The 25,959-nt window shown below is 40.4% G+C and overlaps 1 protein-coding gene across 1 annotated transcript in view; it reads left to right on the top strand.

The window, feature by feature from the left end:
• The window catches only part of LOC127441017 (kin of IRRE-like protein 1), a 70,789-nt gene that overhangs the window by 19,862 nt on the left and 24,968 nt on the right, over positions 1 to 25,959 (top strand). The window contains exon 2 of the mRNA XM_051698133.1: positions 25,513 to 25,665. Coding sequence (XP_051554093.1) covers positions 25,513 to 25,665 — 153 coding nt within the window. The remainder of the gene's footprint in view (positions 1 to 25,512; positions 25,666 to 25,959) is intronic.

Below are 25,959 nucleotides of genomic sequence, written 5' to 3'. Positions count from 1 at the left end.
TCTAATACAGTCTAATTAGTCTAATTAGTAAAATTGTTAAGATATCTGTGGGACCTTGGGAAGCTATTCTATTTTCTTTAACACCATGTAGCTACAGATAGACCAAGAGTGAATAGAAAGAAATGGAGAGAAATATTAATTCTGTATAAATACAGGCTTTACATATTTTCTGTTTAAGTTTAAGCTTACCTGATGAGAGTTTAGAGAGAATTTTATGTGTTGCTAGGAATGCCCTAATGTACACTTTCATAAGTGTACATGAGGACATTCCAAGCAACAAATACATATACAGGTGCATCTCAATAAATTAGAATGTCGTGGAAAAGTTAATTTATTTCAGTAATTCAACTCAAATTGTGAAACTCGTGTATTAAATAAATTCAGTGCACACAGACTAAAGTAGTTTAAGTCTTTGGTTCTTTTAATTGTGATGATTTTGGCTCACATTTAACAAAAGCCCACCAATTCACTATCTCAAAAAATTAGAATATGGTGACATGCCAATCAGCTAATCAACTCAAAACACCTGCAAAGGTTTCCTGAGCCTTCAAAATGGTCTCTCAGTTTGGTTCACTAGGCTACACAATCATGGGGAAGACTGCTGATCTGACAGTTGTCCAGAAGACAATCATTGACACCCTTCACAAGGAGGGTAAGCCACAAACATTCATTGCCAAAGAAGCTGGCTGTTCACAGAGTGCTGTATCCAAGCATGTTAACAGAAAGTTGAGTGGAAGGAAAAAGTGTGGAAGAAAAAGATGCACAACCAACCGAAAGAACCGCAGCCTTATGATTGTCAAGCAAAATCGATTCAAGAATTTGGGTGAACTTCACAAGGAATGGACTGAGGCTGGGGTCAAGGCATCAAGAGCCACCACACACAGACATGTCAAGGAATTTGGCTACAGTTGTCGTATTCCTCTTGTTAAGCCACTCCTGAACCACAGACAACGTCAGAGGCGTCTTACCTGGGCTAAGGAGAAGAAGAACTGGACTGTTGCCCAGTGTTCCAAAGTCCTCTTTTCAGATGAGAGCAAGTTTTGTATTTCATTTGGAAACCAAGGTCCTAGAGTCTGGAGGAAGGGTGGAGAAGCTCATAGCCCAAGTTGCTTGAAGTCCAGTGTTAAGTTTCCACAGTCTGTGATGATTTGGTGTGCAATGTCATCTGCTGGTGTTGGTCCATTGTGTTTTTTGAAAACCAAAGTCACTGCACCCGTTTACCAAGAAATTTTGGAGCACTTCATGCTTCCTTCTGCTGACCAACTTTTTAAAGATGCTGATTTCATTTTCCAGCAGGATTTGGCACCTGCCCACGCTGCCAAAAGCACCAAAAGTTGGTTAAATGACCATGGTGTTAGTGTGCTTGACTGGCCAGCAAACTCACCAGACCTGAACCCCATAGAGAATCTATGGGGTATTGTCAAGAGGAAAATGAGAAACAAGAGACCAAAAAATGCAGATGAGCTGAAGGCCACTGTCAAAGAAACCTGGGCTTCCATACCACCTCAGCAGTGCCACAAACTGATCACCTCCATGCCACGCCGAATTGAGGCAGTAATTAAAGCAAAAGGAGCCCCTACCAAGTATTGAGTACATATACAGTAAATGAACATACTTTCCAGAAGGCCAACAATTCACTAAAAATGTTTTTTTTATTGGTCATATGATGTATTCTAATTTTTTGAGATAGTGAATTGGTGGGTTTTTGTTAAATGTGAGCCAAAATCATCACAATTAAAAGAACCAAAGACTTAAACTACTTCAGTCTGTGTGCATTGAATTTATTTAATACATGAGTTTCACAATTTGAGTTGAATTACTGAAATAAATGAACTTTTCCACGACATTCTAATTTATTGAGATGCACCTGTATGTTTGTGCGTGCTACTTGCGTTTCTTCAGATATATGGTATTTATTGATGTCTCTGATCATGCATTGTATTGCTGTCTATGGTGTACATTACGTCATGTGCTGATGATGTCATAGGTGATGTCATCTAATCTAATACCTTACATCATCAGTCTGTTGTTGATGTGTTTGAAAGTATACTGTATGTGAAAGCACTGCAGTGATCGCTGAGGAAGAGAGAGGGAGGCCTGAAGGGGGAAATATTTTTTTCTCTCTTTTAAATAAATCTGTTACTATAGCAACCCTTGAAGCAGAATCTTGAGAGATGGGGTGAAGTGGGGGAGTGCTAGAGACCTGGTAACCATAGCAACTCACAAAGGGACTGGCTGAAACTCACAGAAATGTATTACAGAGATGTTATAGGTTGGGGAGGGAGAGGAAGAGAAAAAGAGAGAGGGATAGAGTGAACAAAGTGAGAATGATTTGAGGGAGGAACAAGAGCTAACTGGACAGAACAAAGTGCCTAAGCCAATCAGAAACTGACCCTCGTCACCAATGTCCAATCAGATGTAATGCAGAACACAAAGCACCTTTCATGCACAAGACTGCGGACTGTAGTTAAACATGACAAACAAGAGAATAAAATTACACTGGATGATGAGGAAACATCAGTGCTCGCTCAAATGACTGAAGTAGTATAAAAGCAATTATAAAGAAGCTATAAAAGGGGCTTAGTTAATAACATAAATTAACATTATTGAATTGCTAATTCACAAACATTTATAAAAAGTAAATTTCTGTCATTATTTATACACCTTTGTGTTGTTCTAAACCCATTTGAATTTCTTTTTCTCACATAGAACACAAAAGGAGACTTTCTTTGTATGGAAGAAAGATGCAATGAAAATAAATGGTGACTGAGACTGTCAGTTGCAATTAATGATAGAAGAGCATTAGTGAATTAGTGAAACTTAAATTCTGCCTTCTGTGTTCCATGGCAGAAAGTCTGAACTATCCCTTTAATGTATCATAAATTATCAGTGAATTTTTTTTTAAAGAACTTATGAATCTTGGTTAATGTTAATTATTAAATATACTGTTGTTCATTGTTAATGTTCATATATTTAATGTTCATAATAGTTAGCTAACTAATGTACAAATGAATCACTTAAACTTCATGTTAATAATGTATTTGTCTACATATGTAAAAATTAACGTTATCCAAGATTAATAAATAATGTTCATTGTAAAAGTTGTCCATTGTTATTTCATGTTAACTATTGTTTTACGGAATGTTAAAGTCTACAACTATAATGTGTAGTGTTACCAAATAAGACAAAAATGGATAATAAAAATGGATCATAAATTAAGTACTGCACGTACAACAATGAAATGAACAATATCTTTGGACTTGGAAATGCTTTTTTCCCCCATTGTGTGTACTGCTTGGTTCAAGGTGATCTAAAACATGGTTTAGTTAGTACATCTGACATTTGGCATTGGCATGTTTACATGAAACCTGACAATTCTGTGCCCTTAAAAACAAACATTAGTCTTGTGTGAAAAAAACAAGCCAGCGGAGGTGGCTGAAAAAAGTGTGTTGCCTGGTTCTGGTTTCTGCTCGTTGTTATAAAATGATTTACAGTAACTTTTAAACATCTGATAATGCTTAAACTGATTCCATATTCATAAACAGTCTTTCTCGATGGAAACATGCAGAGGCCAAGTATACTGTCAATCCGTGTAGAACACTATATACAAAATCAGTACTTTTTTAAAAATCTGAAATTTGTCTGCTAGTAAAGTTAAATAAAAGCTGAAAAAGAACATCATATGTTTCAGGAAGATGACTCAAATTTTGAATAAAGAAGCAGTCAACCACTAATAAACCTTAGTAGAATATTAGTATTCTTTAGCATTCCTGTCTGTGTCATTCTTTAGTTTGAACTAATTCTGTATCTAAATTGTGATATATTTATTTTTATTGGCTGCTAATTTGACTAGATGTTAAATTTACCTTTCAGTACAACACTGACATTTCGGAATTTAAAAAAGGAGAAACTTTCATTTAATGTACAGGAATTAGCATTTCAATCTGAGCCAAACCACTTCTCAATCAAATCAGCCTTACAAAATATTTTTCTTACATTCTTACAGTAAAGAATACATTGATTTTGTTTAATGTTTTATTTTTGTTTTATTTTTAATGTTTGTTTGCAGGAATGTTCCGGATATACCGGTAGACATGATAAACCAAATTTTGGCAACCAAAATTTGTAAAATCAGACAAAAGTGGGAGGCGATGCCCAGCTCGCTGCTACACAAATGTCCTAGACTGAAATGCCTATAAACAGTGCCCATGAGGTAGCCATGCCTCTGGGAGAATGAGCTCTCAAGGCACAAAGGCTGGATTCGTTTTAAGAGATACTCTCGAGAAATCCACCGCAAAGCGCATACAAGAGTGATGAACTGACAAAGCATGTAGTTCACTAACCTGCTTTGCAGTTGTTAAGGCCAATAATAAAGCTGCCTTTAGCGAAAGGACCTTTAATTCTATACTTTCAACTGGCTCAAAGGGAGGCTGAGAAAGCACGTTCAGGACTACGGACAGATCCCATGATGGAACCAGTGGTTTTGACACCCTGTTCAAATGTCTCGTGCCCCTCATAAACCTGCAAACAGTATGCCACTGTTGTCGTGTTGTCCGATCTGACTATGACATTGTGGCCTTGAAGGAATGGTACAAAGTTCTTCAATGCTAGAAACACTGTCCGTAACTACAGAAAGTTTATGTGCGCATTCGGTAGTGATATGGGCCAAACTCCATTCACTATTCTGCGTTTGCACACCACACCCCAACCTGTGAGTAATACATCTGTCGTCAACACTTTCCTCAGAGAGACCACCCCCAAAGAGGTTCCTTGTGAAGGAAAGCAGGGATTCTCCAGTGACAGAGAGTGAGCATCCCTTCTGACGTCACTCTTACACTGCGATTTAAGTGACAGCAAGGACACAAGGGCTGTGCTGCAATCCAATGCTGAAACTCTAATTCAGCAGTAGTCCCAAAAAATTGACTGGCACTGTTGAGGCCATCAGACCCAATAGGTGTAGACACAACCTGAATGAGACTTTTTTCCCTTTCTAAAATAAGGAGCAGACAAAAGAGATGCGACTGTTATCAGTGGGATATAGCGTGGATTGCTGCTTCACAAACATCAAACAATGCATCAGAAACCCCTTGCACCTAACTTCTCCGGAAAAGCAAGACATGGATTGGCGGTGAAGGTGTTTGGAGAAGGAGAACATTTAACAAAATAAATAAATACACAGTGCCCCTATGTGTAACGCCTCGGGCGGGGCCAATCCTGGAAGCACCAATAACACCCAATCTGTCAGTTGACAGCCCAATCACAGAAGTGATGAGGGAGTCCCACCTCCGTATATAAACCACTGTCATTGGTGCCTACTTCATTCTCATTCTCTTCTCTGTGAAGATCTTTGGAAGCTATCTTCAGCAGGACTCGTAAGAAGTGGTTGCTTAAAAGTTCATCAGGTGAGCTGTTCAGGTACATCGCAGAACGCGGCTGTTCTTTTTTGCAAGTATATTCAGTCAAAGTGAATATATTTTCTGCTGTATTATATTGTTTTCTCCGGGTGGTGTGAACCAGTGTGTCGAGGCGGGTTTGCGTTTTTTCTGCAGAGTTTCGAGCTGTTATTGCTTCTATCTATATGGCAAGGGGTTTAACACAGAATCAAGTGGCACGTTGTGGTGAACCGCTTCTATGTTCTTGAGTTTGGGTTCTGTCATGGCAACTACGAGCTCACCGAGTGGCTGAGCGAAGGGGAAGGATCCCTCCCATCCGTGCACTTGTGGATCAATGATCTCGCCGAAGGATTCCTACCCTCTATGTATTGCCTGTCTGAGGGTCAGGTACGCACAGGCCGCACTCGCTAATTTCGAGTGTTGCCCGCATTGTTCCCGTTTCGTATTGAGAGTTTTGGAAAGGAGGGTGCGGGTCGCGGCGCTGAATAATGAGGATCCCTATTTTTCTCCACCGCCAGTGGAAAAAGACCCCCCACCCCAGCTGCAAGGAGCTCTCCATCGATTGGACATCACAGCAGACTGGCCAGGGTACTGACAGGGATCTGTACAACAGCAAACGGCTGCCATCTCGGTAAAGCAATTTATTCCAGCCGTCCCAGCGTGCATCACGGAGACGCTGGTGTCTCATTTAGCGAATCCGGGATTCAAAATAAACGAGACAAAGAGCTGTCTGATGCCCTCACAGGAAATAATTTATCTTGGTCTCAGATTGAACTCTGGTCAGTATCGTGTTTTTCTATCAGAGGAACGCATCGGATCGATTAGCAGTTGTTTGTCCCTTTTTAACCGAAAGGGCTCTGGACTGGGCTACTGCTATATGTTCTTGTGAGGGTTCGCGGTTCACCATCTTTGATGATTTTCTCCAGTGATTCCGAGAAGTATTCGAGCATCCCGAGGGAGGAAAGAATGCTGGTGAGCTGTTACTCTCACTCCAACAGGGGAAGGACACCGCTACCGAGTATGCGCTTACATTCCGCACTCTCGCCGCGCAGACTATATGGGTAGAGGACACACTCAAGTTGCTTTTCCGAAGGGGACTCAATCTGGAACTGCAATCCGAGCTGGCATGCCGCGATGAAGGGAGAACCCTGGGCCAGTTTATCAACCTAGCCATTTGCCTCGATAATCTCATCCGCTCTCGAAGACCGGTCCACTTCTCTACTGTCACTTCACAGACCATATCCAGCACTGTTGGAACTGAATCCATGCAGATTGAGCACACTCATCTGATGTTGGAGGAGAGAGAATGCCGCATGAAGCTCCATCTGTGTTTATACTGCGGTCAGGCTGGACATCTACGAGCAACCTGTCCCTTACGGCCAGTCCAATCTAAACCGGCAGTGAGTGACGTCTTGACTCCTCTTTTCACTTCTTCCTGTATTAAAGTACCCGTCACTATAACTGGTTGTCAGAACATAATCACCACTCAAGCCATGATCGATTCTGGTGCTGCAGGCAATTTTATTGATGAGGGCTTAGCCAAGAGGTTCAAGATACCACTAATCCCCTGTGAATCTCCTTTGGCTGTGGCAGCGTTAGATGGGAACCCCCTGGGAACCGGCCATGTTCACTTCACCACTATGGACATCACCCTCCAAGTTGGCACTATTCACACTGAAAGAACACACCTCTATATCATTCATTCTCCTCACAACCCTGTGATACTTGGATTACCATGGCTTCAGCAACACAATCCTCAAATCTCGTGGCGTGAAGGACAGATTTCCCGGTGGGACTCAACTTGCTTCTCCAGCTGCCTAAAGCCCATTTCACCTGTTTCCATCCGTTCCACTACTGTCATGGAGGTTCCCTCTTCAGTGCTCAAACCACCCTCTGAGTATGACGACCTCGTGGAAGCCTTTAGTAAGGCCAAAGCCTCTCAACTTCCTCCTCACCGTTCCAGTGATTGTGCTATTGAACTGTTGCCCGGCACTACATTACCACGAGGTAGGATCTTTCCTTTGTCTGAATCCGAGTCTGAGGCTATGAAGAACTACATTGAAGAGGAACTGGCATCCTTCATCCGACCATCCACCTCACCCGCGGAAGCCAGGTTCTTCTTCGTTAGCCGTCCTTGCATTGATTACCGTGCTCTCAACGACATTACGGTAAAGTTCTGTTATCCTTTACCTCTGGTCCCAGCAGCACATGAACAGTTACTCACCGCAAGATACTTCACCAAGCTCGACCTTCGCAGTGCATACAACCTCATATGCATCAGGGAGGGGGACGAATGGAAGACAGCATTCTCCACCAGCAGTGGCCACTACAAATATCTGGTCATGCCTTTCGGATTGGCCAACAGTCGTTTGGTCTTCCAGTCATCATTAATGATGTCTTCAGAGACATGCTTAACCGGTGGGTTGTTGTCTACATCGACGATATCCTCATTTATTCAAACTCTCTGGAAGAACACATCACCCATGTTCGAACAGTCTTTCAGCGTTTGATCCACCACCAATTCTACACCAAAGCCGTGAATTGTGAGTTCCATCAGACCTCTGTGTCTTTCCTTGGCTACGTCATCAGCACAGAGTGGGTTGCCATGGATGACAGTAAGGTATGTGCAGTACTAAACTGGCCTCAGCCTACTTCCGTGAAGGAATTGCAACGCTTCCTGGGGTTCGCCAACTTTTACAGGTGATTTATCTGAAATTTCAGTTCAGCCACTGCCCCGCTGACATCCATGTTAAGGGGAGGGGGCCCCAAACTGTGTTGGTCTGCAACTACCCTCCAAGCCTTCAAGAACCTGAAGTCTCTCTTCACCTCCGTTCCCATCCTGCACCATCCTGTCCCCAACACTCCTTTCACGGTAGAAGTGGATGGCTCTAACTTGAGAATCTGAGCCATTCTCTCACAACGTCATGGAACGCCCCCAAAACTCTACCCTTGTGCATACTTTTCCCGTAAGCTATCTCCTGCTGAGCAAAACTACGATGTGGGCAACCGAGAATTGCTGGCTATGAAAGTGGCTCTAGAAGAATGGCGATTAGAGTGGCGATTATTAGCTGGAGGGGGTGAGACATCCTTTTCTCGTGTTAATAGACCATCAAAACCTTGAATATTTAACTCTGCTAAAAGAATGAATCCTAGGCAGGCTAGATGGGCATTGTTCTTTACTCGATTCAGTTTCACCATTACCTATCGTCCAGGTTCCAAGAATTCCAAAGCCGATGCTCTCTCGTCTGTTTGAGTCTGACACTCAGAACCAGACATCTGAACCCATCATCCCCATGTCTCTAATCTTGGCTCTGGTTCAATGGGATATTATGATCTAGATCGCCCTAGCTCAGATTCAGGACCCGACTCCTCCTGACTGCCCTCCTGAGAAAACCTACGTTCCACAACTCCTTCGGGAAAAGACCTTACAATGGGTCCATACTACCACCAGTTCCGGACATCCAGGCATAGCAGCCACACTACAACTGCTTCGGAACCATTTCTGGTGGAACACCATGTAGGCGGAAACCATTGCCTACGTCAACAACTGTCCCACCTGTGCAGCAAACAAATCCTCCAGGCAACTTCCTGCAGGACTTCTCCAACCTTTGCCTATTCCCCATTGTCCTTGGTCTCACATCGCCATGGACTTCACTGATCTCCCTTTCTCTCATGGTAACACCGTCATATTTACTGTCATTGATCGATTTTCTAAGTCATGTCGATTAATCCCTCTGCCCAAGCTCCCCACAGCCTTTGAGACTGCAGAACATCTTATGCATCAGATGTTTCGCTTCTACGGACTACCTGAAGACATCGTCTCTGACAGGGGTCCTCAGTTTACATCCCGGGTCTGGAAGGCATTCTTTCAACAACTCAACATCAACATCAGTCTCACTTCAGGTTACCACCCTCAATCAAACGGCCAGACCGAGCGCTTAAACCAGGAGATCACGTGCTTTCTCAGAATGTATTGTTACCAGAACCAGGCTGACTGGAGCTGTTATCTGCTTTGGGCTGAGTACACACAGAACTCCCTTAAGAAGCCATCCACAGGCATGGCCCCCTTTCAATTTGTGCTGGGATTTCAACCCCCTCTGTTCCCCTGGTCTGGAGAACCCACAGAGCTACCGGCTATCAATGACTGGCTTCAGCGGAGTGAAGAGGTGTGGGACCATGCTCATGTCCACCTCCAAAAAGCTGTTAGGAGGCAGAAGGAACAGGCGATCGTCATCGACGCCCCAATCCCATCTACACTCACGGCCAGTGGGTTTGGCTGTCCACATGTGACCTTCATCTCCATCTGCCTTGCAAGAAACTCAGTCCAAGGTATGTGGGTCCTTTCAAAGTTATTAGACAAATTACTCCGGTGTCTTATCGCCTTCATCTGCCCACTAACTACCGCATTTCTCCCACCTTCCATATTTCCCTGCTTAAACCCGCTGGTGGCCCGAGGGAGGAGGAGATCGATGATCCAAACCCGCCCATAATCATGGATGGCGAGGATGCCTATCAAGTTTGAGAGCTCCTGGACTCCAGACGTCGGGGTTGCTTTCTTCAGTACTTAGTTGACTGGGAGGTGTATGGCCCGGATGAGCGATCCTGGGTCAGAGCTGATGATATTCTTGACCCCACACTCACCACTGAATTTCACAGGACACATCCGGAAAGACCTGCCCTTTGACCCCGTGAAAGACCCCGGCGTCAAATGCCTCCTCGCGTCAGGAGCCGCTCACGGGGGGGGGGCTCTGTCACGAATTCAAGAATTCCTCCTGCTCACCACCAGAGGTCCCCCTCGCCCGAGTTCTGAGGGCACCTTGAACTACACTTCCCAGCATGCCTACCTGGACTGATTACACTTACACCTTTTCTCTATTTCATAGACTATTTAAGCGCTGTTCCTACAATAGTCATTGCAAAGTCTTGTTTTGCTCCTGCAAACATTTCTGAGCGTTTACCTCTGTTTATTCTGCCTGCCTGTGTTCGACTCCTGCCTGTTAGCCACTGTTTGATAATCTGCTGCCTGCCTTGTTTACCCATTGTTTACCTGGACTCTTACTGTGATTGTTTGCTGCCTGCCCAGACCATTGCCTGTTTATTACTACGTCTCTCTTCTGCCTACGCTGTTCCATTACTGGTGATTTACCCTGCCTGTCTGTTTATGAGATGCACATTTACTATTAAACCGCACATGGATCTTAACCTCTGTTCTCCGGAGTCTGTGTTACAGTCATGTTCCAAATAAAGATAAAATTCTATATAAGGAAGTAGTTTTCATTTATAAAGTATTTAATTAAATGACTGGATTTAAAAAAAAAAAAAATAGGCATCAAAATATGGTTATTTAATGTACAGTATAAACTTTTTTTATAGATACATTTTTTGGAAAACATTTACTATATTGTGACAAACAATTAGTGATATCATGATATAATATTTTGGTCATATCTCCCACCCCTAGGTTCAATACAAGTTAAGCTCAATCAAGAGCATTTGTGGCATAATGCTGTTTACCACAAAAAAATAATTCTGACTCGTCCCTCACTTAAAAAAAAAAAAAAAAAGCAGGTACAGTAAGGCACTTACAATGGAAGTAAATTGGGCCAGTCTAAAAATATATATAATTAAAATGAAAATTAAACACACACTGTTTCAAAAGTATAGTCACATGATAACATGATTTTAGTGTGAAAAAATTGCTTACTAACCCAATACTGGGATTACAGGGTTTCAACCAAGTTGTAATATTGGAAATTGTTAAAACTGAACTTCTTCAAAACACTGAATCTTTGAATCTTTGTGACACCTGCACTAAAAAAAGCTAGACACAGCGCAGCTAATTAAACATAACACAGTTGTGTCAAAGTTGTTTTTTTTAAATTATTTTTTAATAGACACAGTGTCTAAAAAAATGCACCGGTCCTGTGCGAGACGCAGAAAAAACAGCGGGACACAGCACAGCAGTCAAAGACATCGGTCCAGCACGTGTTTACATACAAAAACAGCGAAGATGCACGCAGAATACATTCAGTGTGAACAGCCCCTAACTCTTCTGTTCACGCACGTCGTTTTTCAGTTATAAGTAATATTTGGAAAAACTGACCTGAACCTGGCCTGAAACTTGACAGCCCTGTCGGGCTTGGGTCAGGTAGCAGACCTCTACTTTCTTGTCCTTTTTGGAGCTTTTGGTCACCATCCACTCTCATAGTGAGAAAGACTCTGCTAAACATCTCCTTTTGTTTTCAGTGGTAGAGAGAAAATCGTACAAGGTTGGAATGACATAACAGTGAGTAAATGATAGCAGAATTTTCATTTTAGGGTGAACGATCCTGTTTATAAATGGTCAGATGAACAAAAGATCAGCTCTGCTTGAATGAGTGGGTGCACTGGTGAGCCGAGAACAAGAATGAGAGAGATGGAGAGATGATAACGAGAAATGTGCTTTCCCTCTTCCTTAATGTGTCTTTTGTGTTTTTAGCCTGTCTCTTTCTCTCTCTCTCAGGATACCCTCCTCTTTAGTTACCATGGTGACGGCATGCTCAACCCCGCCCCCAACCCCCTGTCTGTCTACCTCTATTCCTCTTACCCCGCTTTCGTGCTCACTCATTTTTCTGTTGCCATGGCAGTGGCTCTCCCCATCATACCTGTTCATTCTTTCTTTGCACTCAGCAGAAGGTCTTTGTGTTTTCTGCTTTATTCTAAGAGGATGTGCCTGTCTGTCATTCTGTTTGTCATTTAGATTTAAAGGGATAGTTTACCCAAAAATGAAAATTTTGTCATCTTTTATGCGCCCTCATGTTATTCCAAACCTGTTTGACTTTCTTTCTTCCATAGCTCAAAAAGAGATGTTAGGCCGAATATTAGCCTCAGTTGCCATTCGCTTTCTTTGCATGGAATTTTTGTCGGTAAACTATCCCTAAAGGCTTGTTGTTTCTTTGTCTGTCTGTCTCTCTGCATTAATTTGCTGATTCTCAATATCTCTGATTCTCTTCCTGTCTCTCCAAACACCCTCAGTGGAGACTGTCTGCATAGGGTGGGCAGTAACAAGCATGCACATAAAGAAAGAGTTTTTGGGGGGTAATTTTTGCAGACGATAGCTGTTGCTATGGCAACAGAACTTTAGGATTTGGATGGAAGCGGTAGTGGGAAGAATGTGGAAGAATGGATGGAAACAGAGAGAGAGAGAGATAACTGGATGTATGGAGAGAGGGAGAGAGAGAGAGAGGGAGATAGAGAGGAGGGCGCTGGATTTTCGGGACACGACCCTCTGCATGCTCTAGTTTTCAGTGGAGCACTTGCAAGTGGAATATGTCACACTATTTTTTCTGTCAGTAGTGCTTACTTGTGCACAACTGGCTGCCATGATGCTAGGGTGTTGAGGGTGGTTGCCAAGGTGTTGCTAGGGTGTTCTGGTTGCTTACTGGCCACTAGAGCCAACCACCAAGCAGTATTAATCTTGTCAATGAAATTAATGCCGAAAACATTAATTGGCAAACGTTGTTTTTTGATTTTGTCAATGATAATGAAGACAAGACAAAAAGATGCTAATCATGACGATAATCAAATTATTTTAATTAAAACATACTGTTGACAAAATAATACTGCAAGATATTAAAGGAATAGTTCACCCAAAAATGAAAATTATCTCATAATTTATTTACCCTCATTCCATGTGTATAACTGTATAATAGATTTTTAGAAGTATATATCTCAGCTCTTTAGGTCCATAAAATGCAAGTGAATGGGTGCCAACTTTTTGAAGCTCCAAAAGGTACATATAGCCATCATAAAAAATAATCCATATGATTCCAGTGGTCTAATTAATGTCTTCTGAAGTGAAACGCTGGGTGTGTGTAAAAAATATATCAATATTTTAAACTTTTTTTTTACTAAGTTGTAATGTCATCATAATTCAGGACAACCTCAGAAAGTGTGCTTTAACAATTGTGTTTGTTTACTCTGTAGCCTCCATTTGTATGTTGCGAACATACATATATATAGTATATATATGTAAAAACATGTTTTTGTATACACATGTCTTTGTCATTTTGAACACTATCATCCACTAAAATTTGTGTTTTCGTTGATTACAATTATATGCCATTTTTGTCACAGCGTTTGTCACATTTTTTGAGTAAAATTGACTAAAATAAATCAATATGACAACAAAATATTGACTACATTTATTTTTTTAAATTAGGACTGAAATAAAAAGCTATGTAAAAATTAACACTGCCCCAAAGTCTCTATGATATTCACATCCCTAGATTTGTCTTGGGTATCTTATTCTTTGTATTTCTAGGGGATTGTTTAAACTGTTTATCTTCATAAATCTTAACACATAGAAAAGTAAAAGCAAACCTCTCCTGAGAAAGCCCCATGAATTGAGGTATCAACTCGCTAACCCACATGCCGACAGTGGAGTGACTTGCTAGAAAGTCTTTGGTAATACTTGCCTTAGCAAGCACCACAAGTGATTCAAAGAAAACACATTGCTGAATGTATATTTTTTTTATGTTTCTTTAACACATTCAATATCATGTTAAAGAGGTACAGCACTGCTGTCTAATTGACATACATTTTTTTCTGTGAACTGTGAAATTTAATGATTAAATTATCCAGGTTCAACACAAGTTAAGGTCAATCAGCAGCATTTGTGGCATACTGTTTTTTTCCACAAAAATGATTTTGAATCCCTCGTTTATTTAAAAATGTAAGGAAACATTGCAGTTACAGTACGGCATTTACAGCGGAAGTGAATGGTGCCACTTCCCTAGATGTAAGCATTATACATGTTAGTATGATTTTAGTGTAATAAAACTGTTTACTAACCTTATCTGTGTAAAACTATATTCAGTAATTCAACTTTGTTGTCATGACGGCGTAACACCGGTAAACCCTGTAATTAGGTAAACACTGTAAAATCAGTAAATCCCTGGTTTTATCACAGTAAAGAATGTTAATGTATAATGTTTACATCTTGTGTCTATATGTATGAAACTGAGTGTGTTTTAATGATAATGGACTGGTCCATTCACTTTCACTCTAAGTGTCTTACTGTAACCACAATTTGTTCTTTGTTGTAAGTGAATGGCGAGTCGAAATTATTTTTTTGTGGTAATCAACGTTATGCCACAAATGCTGTCGATTGAGCTTAACTTGTATTGAATCTGGAATACTCCTTTAATAGGAATCTTTATATGATGAATTGTGGAAGGTAAAAATTGCAGCATGTGCCCAACAAAGACAGTCGGGAACGCTAAATAATTCCATTGTTATGAGGACATCACAATCTCATTCTAACGGCTGGATTACACAACCTGACTTTAACACCAATTTTAGCCCTGATTAACAATTCAGTTCTTGTTGGCTTCAGTTCTCAGATTTTGAGCCAGTTGGAGTTGACAGATTTAACTGAATATAACATGGAACAGGATGGGTACAGACTCTGATTTCTACCTTCAGACTATGATTCCATCTAGTCAGAGTGTATCAAAAAAATATATATTTTAGAGCTAAATATAGAGTAAATCTAGTAGAAGATGATGCTCCATGACTCAAATCTGAAGTCACAGTGACCAGCCAATGCAAATGTTGAAGTATAGCTTCACAAAGGAGGAAACATTAATTCAGTTGTGGCTGGAGAATTAGTACCTCTATGATGTCACCAACAAGATTTAACGGCTGGGTGCGTATTTCTGTGTACTGTTTGTTTGTTGTGTTCGTATCAACTTGACTGTTGGGTAGTGTGTGATCCTCAGTCGTTTGTTCTGCAATGCCCAGTTTTTATCTGTGGTCACTTACATAGTCTGTGGATGTAGATGTTTCAGCAGCATTTCTCTGGGGTCAAATCTCTCATCTGCTCCTCTGAGCATCACTTTATACGCTGGATTCCTGGGACAGGAGGAATGTGTGAAATTAAATATTAATGAAATGAAGAACGTTTGGCAAATCATTTACGCTGTCCTGTTTCTGTACCACTGCTAATGCTGAGGGTCACCAGGGCCCCTTGAGGCCCCCTAGTATGCTGAGTGACATTTGAGTGGTTTTGCAGAATGTCTCGAACCATATTACCCCTGTACATGACATGTTGGTGTTTACAGAAGAACATTTTTTGTTGTGTGTTTGTGTGCTTTTTGAGTACTGTGAGTTGCTGTTTTGGTACTTTACACAGCGATTGGTATACATATATAGCTATTACTTGTGTTTTTGGATGAAATTTTGGTTGTGTGTGTGCATATTGCTGTATCACAGAGGGAGAGTCATACAAGGTGATTTCTTTGATCCTGTTTAAACCTAGTATTAGCCTAAGATGCATTTCTGGTGATCCGATCACAAGTGGTCATGGTCTACTGTAACATGTTTCTCAAATGCATCTCCTATGACTACTTGTGTTTGGATTTTGAGAGGAGGATCTCTGATTTTATGACAACAGATATCAATCTCTAAGTCAGGGTATTAGCCCGCTGCATGATGAAGTGCAGAAAAGTAAAAATAAAAGACAAGGAAAGTGTGATAAAAATTGGTGCACCCTTTCTATTATACTTGAAATTTAATCTAAGCACAATTGTTACATTTCAAGTACAATTATCTGTTATTAAATAATAGAGATAACAGGTTTGACAATTTTACAAAGAAAGAAAGAAAGAAAGAACTGTGAGAGAGGGAGATAAAGGATTCAGAGTGGAAGACAAAGGAAAGTGCACAACATCAACACAAATATGTGAATGTACGGTATGAATGGACAGTAAATGGAAGAGATGGAGGAGGAGGTGGAGGAGGAATCAAAACACAAGAGCATGGGCTGAATAAAGGAAGGAGCAAAAGATAAGGAGAAAGATAAAAGATGAGGATATTTGAAGGAGGGAAGGAGAGGGGGATGGCATCAGAGGGGAGAGAAAGATTGAAAATAAAAGCAACAATTTATGTTTTATCTGTTTGTTTCCCTCTGTTCTACTCACATTTCCCTCAGGAATAAGTGGGGGAGAGAGAGAGCTATATTCACACTTTTGCTGTAGAAATCAGAAAACAGAAAATATGTAGAAAAGAATATAGACTCACAAACAGGTACAGACATTACTGTAAAGCTGGTGGATAAAGAGAAAGACAAACAGAAACAACTGGACAGTTTTTTATCACGAAGGGGACTTTCTATTGACTTCTATTGTTTTTATACTGAGCTAATTATATTTTCTATCCACTAACCTTACCTTTTTGCACTTTTACTATTATTTTCATAAAGACATTATTTAGTATTAAGCCGTTTTCCTTGTGGGGACCATTATTTGGTCTGAACCACCCATACACACACAAACAAACACACACACACACACGTTTACACACACTAGTTTCCATGTTTTATGGGGAATTTCCGTAGACATAATGATTTTTATACTGTACAAACTATAGATTCTATCCCCTAACCCTACCCCTAAACCTAACCCTCACAGAAAACTTTCTGCATTTTTACATTTTCAATAAAACATTGTTTAGTATGATTTATAAGCTGTTTTCCTCATGGGGACAAAATGTCCCCACAACGTCAAAAAGTTCGGGTTTTACTATCCTTATGGGGATATTTGGTCCCCACAAAGTGATAAATACCCTCATACTTGTACAGTTGCAATCAAAATTATTCAACCCCCCTGACCAGCAATACATTCTGGTGATGTGAATTAAAACACATCAACTAAAACCTCAGTAAACAGTCAAAGTAAGTTTTTAATACACATTTGAGTGATTTTGAGAACAAAGTGTTCAGTTTACCCAAGTTTTAAAATAAAAAATAACTAATTCTCTCCACAAATGTCGTCAAAAATATTCAACCCCCAAAGTCAATCATTTGTGGAGCATCCTTTATCCTTAATAACAGCAAATAAATGTTTCAGATAAGTGTTCTCAGGCTTCGGACACCTCTCTATTAGAATTTTTACAAATTTCTCATGAGCAAAAGCTTCCAGCTCATTGATATTCTTTGGTTTCTGTGCTGCCACTGCTTCCTTGAAATCCCAACAAAGGTTTGCAATGGGATTTTAATGATGGACTGAAAGGGCCATTTAAGGACATTCCACGACCTATCTCTGAACCAGATTTTGGACAACTTGGATGTATCCTTGGTGTTATTGTCTTGCTGGAAATTCCAGTGATCACCAAGCTTCAATTTACACACTGAAGGCATCACCTTTTTCATGCCAAAATGGCCTGATACCTGAAAGAAATCCATGGTGTCAGTCACATAGTCAGGATAGGCATTTCCTGCAGCTGCAAAACACCCCTGTAACAGGACTGACCCACCTCCATGCTTGACTGTGGGGATGGTGTCGTTCTTGTCATTTTACTCCTTGACATACTGCTGACCCATGGGTCTAAAACTCATTTTCAGTTTAGTGTCATACGTCTATAAAGCCTTCTTCCAGGACTCCACAGGTCTTTCCTTTTACTTCTTGAATATTCGAGTCAACATTTCCCTTGGTGAAGTTTTGTTTTCTTCCACACCCCAAGAAGGTTGCTGTTGTACCATATTTAAAAAATGTATGAATGGTGCTGCCAACTTTGTCTATTGGAAATTGAAATGCCTTGGAAATGTACTTTTAGCCATGACCTTTCTTGTGTAATGAAATAATCTCTTCTATTAGTTTTTGAGACAGCTTATTTTTAATTGCATTTTTCTGTATAGAAATACATTTTTGCTTACAACACTAAACTTAAATTTTAAAACTTAAATAAGTGCCATTGCAGATTGATGACTTAATTTTGTTTTAAAACAATTACTTGTGTAGCCTTACATATTTAAGTAACAGCTACATGCAATAGGGTTTGAATAATTATGACATGGCTGTATTTAAAAACAAATCCTGCTATTTAGAAATATTAGGTTACATATTCACACTATGAATTTGAATGTGTCACTCAACTGATATAGATGTAAAAAAATTCTGGGTCATCAGAAAAGCTTACCTTTGTAAATCCTTACTGTCTTGGGGGGGGTTGAATAATTTCGATTGCAACTATATATCTAGGGACATACCGCTGAATTCTATTGTTTTTATTTATATAACAGTTCCGGTACTACCCATGATCGCTCGGATTACTACTACACTGCAGTTGAGAAACAGAGTTAAATTAACAGCTTCAGCATTACTGCCTATCACAGCTGAGAGTTGCCACAGATGGAGTAATTACCCATGCTCAAGGCACCTACCTGATACCCGAGTTTCCGAGTTGGGAGAAGATGTAAACTTTCTACAGGGCAGAGGAGAGAACGCTCTCTGTGTTGGTGTCATAAGAAGAGTTAACGACGAAATATCGACTGAACAATAGTTTTTTAATGAGGCTGGGGCCGTTTTATCCCGAGCTTAATGACCAGCTGGTCAAGATGTGGTGCTCACAGTACTCTGCAGGAACTTACGTCGCAGGTGCAGCAGCCTTCACATCTTTGGACCGCGCCGAGCTTAAAGGATTTTCCCATCTTGATGCTGCACTAGCTCCGCTGAAGCTGAGCGGCATATACTTATTGAATTACCTTGAGGATTGGCTTTTACTAGGTCAATGAAAGGCACAGACATGCAAGCACAGGGATTGGTTGCTCACACATCTGGAGCAGTTAGGACTGAGGGTCAATTGGGCAAAGAGTGTTAGTACCCAGTCAGCAAGTTTCCTTCCTAGGAATGAAACTCGACGAGGTAGCCATTTCGGCTCATATGACCGACAAGCTCATTCAGTCCATTTTCCTACATTTGAAGAAATTCAAGCTAGGGGAGACCCTGCTATTGCATCACTTTCTACGGATGAGATCCCTTCAGCACTGGCTCAGCCTGAGGGTTCCTCATCATGTCTGGCGGCATGGTAACAACCGACTCCTAGTGATGCTTTGCTGCTAAGCCACGCTAGCTATTTGGAGGAGGTCCGAATTTTATCGGAAATGTGTTACACTTGCCAATATGGGGATATGCAAAGTTGTCACCACAGACACTTCCAATACAGGTTGGGTAGCCCTGTATGAGGAATGTTCAGCGTTTGGCACCTGGGCAGTCAAGTCAAGTCTATTTAAGTCATTTTTATTTTTATAGTGCTTTTCATAACACACAGCGTTTCAAAGCAGTTTTACAGAAAATGATGCTGTAACAGAAAATGAAGCTGTAGTTTCTGTAATGTCTTAAGGTCCTCATTGTGAGGTTTAAGTGAATAAAATAATTGTAGAATTGCTAAAAAAGGCGACTGTGGCAAGGAACACAAAACTCCATAAGATGTTAGTTAATGGAGAAAAATAACCTTGGGAGAGCCTTTTCACGGAGGCGGTAAGCTTAAGCACACTCTCACTGAAGACTGTGCTGCTACTCGCTTTGGCATCAGTCAAACGTGTTAGGGACCTCTATTTTTAAACCCAGGGAAGTTTGTGTGCCCAAAGTCCTGCAACCCCTTTTAAGGTTCAGGTTGTTACTCTTCAAGCATTCTCCCCTCCTCCCTTAAGGTGGTTGCACACCGGATGAGAAGCGCCATGCCGCGGCTAGGATATGGCACAGGTATCAAACACAGTACACACAAAAGTTATCAAGGTTTTCCCCCTCTTCAAGAATGAACAAGGCTAGAGTAAATAATATATATCCTTTAATAATGATTTGTGTTGAATTTAATGGAAATATGCGCCCAGTGGCGCGACAGAAATTTGTGCAGCCTCTGGAATCGTAGCTGGGCCCCGCTGGCAGATGCCGAGCGGCAGCGGCGGTGTGTTTACCTTCACTGAAAACAGTTGCTTCGAATTTTAGAATGCGCCATGTCGTCCGCCAGGTGCGTCTGGTGTGCGACCCCCTTTACAGATGGATGCAGCTAAGAGACTACACATGCTCTGCCCTGTGAGGGCATTTTGCATGAAAATTGACCGAACAAGTCAATTTAGGGTATCAGAACAACTATTTGTTTGCTTTGGAGGCTGTACAAAGGGTTTAGCAAAGAATGACTCAATGGGTCATGGATGCTATTGCGCTCGCATATGACTTACAAGGCATACAAATTCCCCATGAGTATGGCCTCCTCCTAGTCATGGGCAAAGTGCGTGTCTGTAGAAAACAAATGTCTGGCTGCAGGTTGGGCTTCCCCTAACACCTTTGACAGGCTTTATACCTGCATATACTGTATCTGCCTTCTCCTTCCGCATATTCTCAGAGGAACAGGGTTGATCACTAGCTAATAAAATGGTTAATGTTGGTTTTAGATTAAAAGCTGTGGTCTATCTATTCCCACTAATTGCTAATGCCACCCACGGTGAGAACCCAAAGCATTGCCCTAGGCAAACAATACTCTCTTTTATAAAAGAGCATTTGGATGCAGGACTATCTCCATCCATGCTCAAAGTACAGTATATCCCACTGCTACTGCAGCAGTCGCTCTGCTCCTGTCCTTCCAGCTAACTGGGAATATGTGTTGAGACATTGCTGTAATACCCAGTATGGCTTGTGTCTCTGTCTTGGCATTGAGCCACTGGTTTACTGTTCCGCCTCCCTTCCTGTTTCTCAATACAAAATTATGGCTACAGCAATGCTTTTGACTAGCCTGTAATGCTAGTAGGCATTGCACATCAGTGCTACTGTATTATGGTATATGGCTCCCATAGCATCAGCTTCTGACACAACGTTGAAGTTACCTTCTTGAAAGGGAATACTGTATAGGTAACTACGTAACTTTGGTTGCCTGAAAGATTAAACGAAATGCTGCATAGCTGTGTTGCAGCTACTGGTTTTTCGCTTTCATGGGACGAGAGACACGCTTTCTTTCGCTTCAGATGGAAAATCCTGATGATGTGACATTCAAATTGATCAAATTGGCATGATGGTACAGGGATCCGATCGCACAACCACTGGTCGATCGCAAGACAACAACTGGTCGATCACAAGACAACCACGATCTCATTAACAGGTCAGACGGTAAAGGGAGTAGAGAGAGAAACTACTCAAATAATTCTTGAAGATCACTTTATATTTCCTCATTTTGGCTCCCACGCAGGTGGATTTCCAAAACGTAGGATGGCAGGAGAAGACTCATTCATATTTATGAGGAAAGCTCTACCTGATTGGTTACATTTATGATTAGGGGTAGTGCTATAGTTTCTCCTACCAATCAGGTAGGGCTTTCCTGATAAATATTACTGAAGGGATTGCTTTCCTTGTTAATATAAATGACTCTTCCCCTGCCATCCAACTTTTCAGAAACTTACCCCCCGAACACTGTCTGACAGACGGCTTCTTTTTGTGCGCGTGTGTGTTGTGAAAGAGCTCACAGTAACGCGGATAGGTGTCTGTGTGGTGGTCAAATAAATTTCAAAATGCCTGTCTTGGTGCGGTATTGATAGAAACACAGTCAGTTATATCTTAAGTAAGTGTAAACACTGGGAAAATATAAGCGGATTTGTATCCGGATTTGAAGATTTTCAAACTTAACAGTCGCCTGCAACTTGAGGAGTGAAAAACATCAAGAAATCCTGCTCCATTTGCTTCATTTTTTCCTAATTGTGTCTGAAATGTTTCTCTCTCTCTGTCTCCCCATAACATTTTGCACTTGGCTCTGCTTTTCTGAATGCTTCAAATTTGGCAGCAGCGGTTCAGGGATGTTTTGCTTATACTGTAGCATCTGGAAATGCTTTAGAGTTTTCAGAAATACACACACACATAGACTCACAGAAGATGAATCAGAATATGAATCAGACATCTGATGTTTTGTCTTTGTTCTGAGGGCACTTCTTCATCACTGATGAATAGGTAACCCAGTGAGAGCTTTGAGCATTCTGATACACAGGGCAGTGCCATTTTGCACTGATATAAGCAGCTGCACCTCAAAAAGAGATGATGTCATGTCTCCTACGATCCAATCACAAAACACGGACAGTGGAAAAGACTGGTTTAATTATGGAAACATTCAGGAACCTAATGTTAGAGAATTATTTTTTTTCACAGTAGACCTTATGATAACATGTATAAAGGGCTAGTTTGATTAGTTACACAACCAGAGAAAGAATGTATTCACCCAAACATGAAAATTCTGACATCATTGCTCTGTTCCATTAAAAATATCATAAATGAGGGGGCCTGGGTAGCTCAGCGAGTAAAGACATTGACTACCACCCCTGGAGTCACAAGTTCAAATCCATGGCGTGCTGAGTGACTGCAGCCAGATCTCCTAAGCAACCAAATTGGCCTGGTTGCTAGGAAGGGTAGAGTCACATGGGGTAACCTCCTTGTGGTCACCATAATGTGGTTCGCTCTCGTGGGGCGCGTGGTGAGCTGTGCATGGATGCCACGGAGAATAGCGTGAAGCCTCCACACGTGCTATGTCTCCGCGGTAACGTGCTCAACAAGCCACATGATAAGATGCGCGTATTGACGGTCTTAGACGCAGAGGCAACTGAGATTCGTCCTCCGCCACCCGGATTGAGGCGAGTCACTATGCCACTATGAGGACTTAGAGCACAGTGGGAATTGGGCATTCCAAATTGGGGAGAAAAGGGGGAGAAAATCTTTAAAAAAATATAAATGTTGTTCATATGATTTGTGTATTTAAAATATATTTAAAATCTTCTACATATATGGGTGTTTCCTCAACTTCTGTATTTTTAGCCATGTGACTTCTAGAAAGTCTTGTTACAACATTTTCACACTCACACTAGTTTATTTAATTTGTCTACTAACAATGTACAGCATGCATCATAGGATATTTATGTAATTTTTGTCATTTTTTTCTGAAAGTCAAGAAAATTCCAACCACACTTTTATTTCCACCGCATCTCAAATTCTGTATTCTATGGTGAAAATGACAGTGATGCAAATTACATTTTTAATGTTTTTTAAATACAATTTCAGACTCCATCCTGCTAAGACTACTTTCATAGCTAATGTTTTATGTATCCTAAATATACACAAATAATATTATCCCAGTTTCTGCATACTTTGGCATAATGATAGCATAATATATATATATATATATATATATATATACTGTATATAAAAATATTCCATGCACATATTATATTTACCTTTTCTTTGTTTTCTTCACACATCACATGTCTCATATTTCATCTTAAGTATGCTATTTTGTCGACTTGGGTAACAAGAACACCATCTTTTCAAAAAACATTATGAGGGGAAAAATGTTTTGGTGTGGTGTAAATGTCATAATTAAAAAAAAAGAAATTATAGAAATAATTTTCACACAGTTAAGAAATATTGAAATTGATTATGTTTATTTCACTCTTTGTTTAGATAATCATAGTTTTAAACATGTATTAATTTGTATTTTTATAATGGATTTTATAGTTTAATATTGAAAGTCACATAATTCACTGAAAATCAAATATGGTGCCTTTGATGTTAAAGACATCTGGTCATAAAATCCAAAAACCTATAGTGTTTGGCATCAAATGGCATCAGTGTGGTATATATGATCAGGGGCATAATGCACATACTTTTTGTTTTTTGAGGGGGCACCAAGGTCAAAACCACTATTGTATGCAATCATGCAAGACAAAATAGCTGATGACCCATAACTGAGTTTGACAAGCGCTGCCGCCTCCATCTGTTCTGCTGCTTGCCACCTTTCTCCCATTGAAAATACGGAACCCGTGGCTACCAAGGAACCATGTATAACTGCCTTTCATTACTTAAAGTTTGTATAATGACTAAAAGGAGATGATTCATCCTGAAATAAGATAATAAGCTGCTGCTTTCTTTAAACATGTAGAAAAGAGAATGTAAAGACGCCGCAAAACCTGTCAAATGCATTTCAGCACCAAAGTAAATGAACAGCAACTGATAAAACATAGACATAAGCTATTTTAGACAATGAAAAATGACTGATTGTTCCACAGAGATCAGACATAGCTGGTAAATGTTAACTGCACTGAAGTTGATGCATTTAATTAGTTTTTATTACATAACACCGCATTTTCTCTTGGTGCTTGACCTTCCCCATGAGAGCCATCTCTGAAGCAGCCAAGGGATGCCGCCTATAGCAGATGTGTCTCGATTGGATTGACAAAATTTAGACAAGTAAATAATGACTTCTGCCACAGACATTCTTTTTTGCATGCTATAATCATTTAATTTAATTGTCGAAGGTACAAATAAATTTTTTTGGAATTTCAAATGATCCATTCAAAATCCTCTTGGCTCAAAAAGCTAAGGGGGCATGTGCCCCCTCAGTCTGAATGAGCATGTTGCCTCTGTATACTGTAGGACTTTTGCAGTCCATTTTAGAGATTCAGCGACTTCAATTTCTTACACAAAGCTATCGTATGGCTTCAGAGGAATTATATAGCCAGTTGCACAGACTAATTTTATGATTTAATGGTGCTTTTTTCTTGGGTTTTTTTATTAAATGTTATGGTGCTTATTTTTCAGTTTGAAAGCTTACAGCCCCAGTTCCCTTTTACTTTCATGATATGGAAACAAAAGAAGCATCCTGTAAATTTTTCTGCATTTATTTATTTTTTGGCATTCCACGGATTTGAAACATGAGTAAGTAAATTATTGGATTTGGATTGGGTTTGGATGAGGGTGATTAAATCATAGCAGAAGTGTCATTTTTGTAGAACTATGCTTGTGTGAGGAAGAGTGAAATTCTCTCAAGGTGCACCCTTTCTCTTTTTCCCTTCCTTTTATTAATGACTTTTGCTTTAATTAGCTAACTGTATTGTTGCCAGTAATCCTGGAGGAGTGGAGTGTGCCCGAGGGGAAGAGATAGGAATAGTGACAACATTTTGAGTAATATTTCTTCACAGATAATGTAATTGTGAAAAAATCTGGGATCTGGCCTCAAGAGTCTGTGTGTGATATGTTTGTCAAAAAATACCTTTTTTTTTATTTTTTATTTTTTTTTATTAAACTACACTCTAATATTATACATAAGGGGATACTAAGGGATATTTAATCCTAAAATGAAAATTCTATCGTCATTTACTCAAGCTTATTGCAATTAAAGTGAATGTGATTGCTGGCTGGAGCAACATAAGGGTTAGTAAAGGATGACAAGATTTTCATTTTGGGGTAAACTAACCCTTTTACTTATAGTATATGTACATTTAAGGTGGAACCTCACCTCTGTGTCTCTCTCTCTCTCTCTTTGTGTCTCTCAGTATTTAGCGGTCCTCGATTCTCTCAGGAGCCTGCAGATCAGTCCGTTGTGGTTGGGGAGAGAGTGGTTTTGTCCTGTGTAGTGTTTAACTACACCGGCATTGTACAGTGGACCAAAGACGGGCTTGCTCTTGGCATCGGAGAGGACCTGAGGGGTGAGCAACACACTCAATTACACCAGGTCCATAAAATATACAGTATATGGACAAAAGTATGTGGACACCAGAACACCATACCCTTATGTGCTTGTTGAACATTTGATTTCAAAATCATGGGCATTAATCTGTCCCTTTGATACTATAACAGCTTCCACTCTTCTAGAAAAACTTTAGATGCTGGAACATGGCTGTGGGGATTTGCTCCCATTCAGACACAAGCGCATCAGTAAGGTCAGGCACTTATGTTAGGGTACATCCCAAAGTTGTTCAGTTGGGACCAGGTCTGTTTTT

This window comes from Myxocyprinus asiaticus, chromosome 5, assembly GCF_019703515.2.
Source record: "Myxocyprinus asiaticus isolate MX2 ecotype Aquarium Trade chromosome 5, UBuf_Myxa_2, whole genome shotgun sequence".
NCBI classification, from domain to species: domain Eukaryota; kingdom Metazoa; phylum Chordata; class Actinopteri; order Cypriniformes; family Catostomidae; genus Myxocyprinus; species Myxocyprinus asiaticus.
This window is presented reverse-complemented; position numbering and strand designations above follow the sequence as displayed.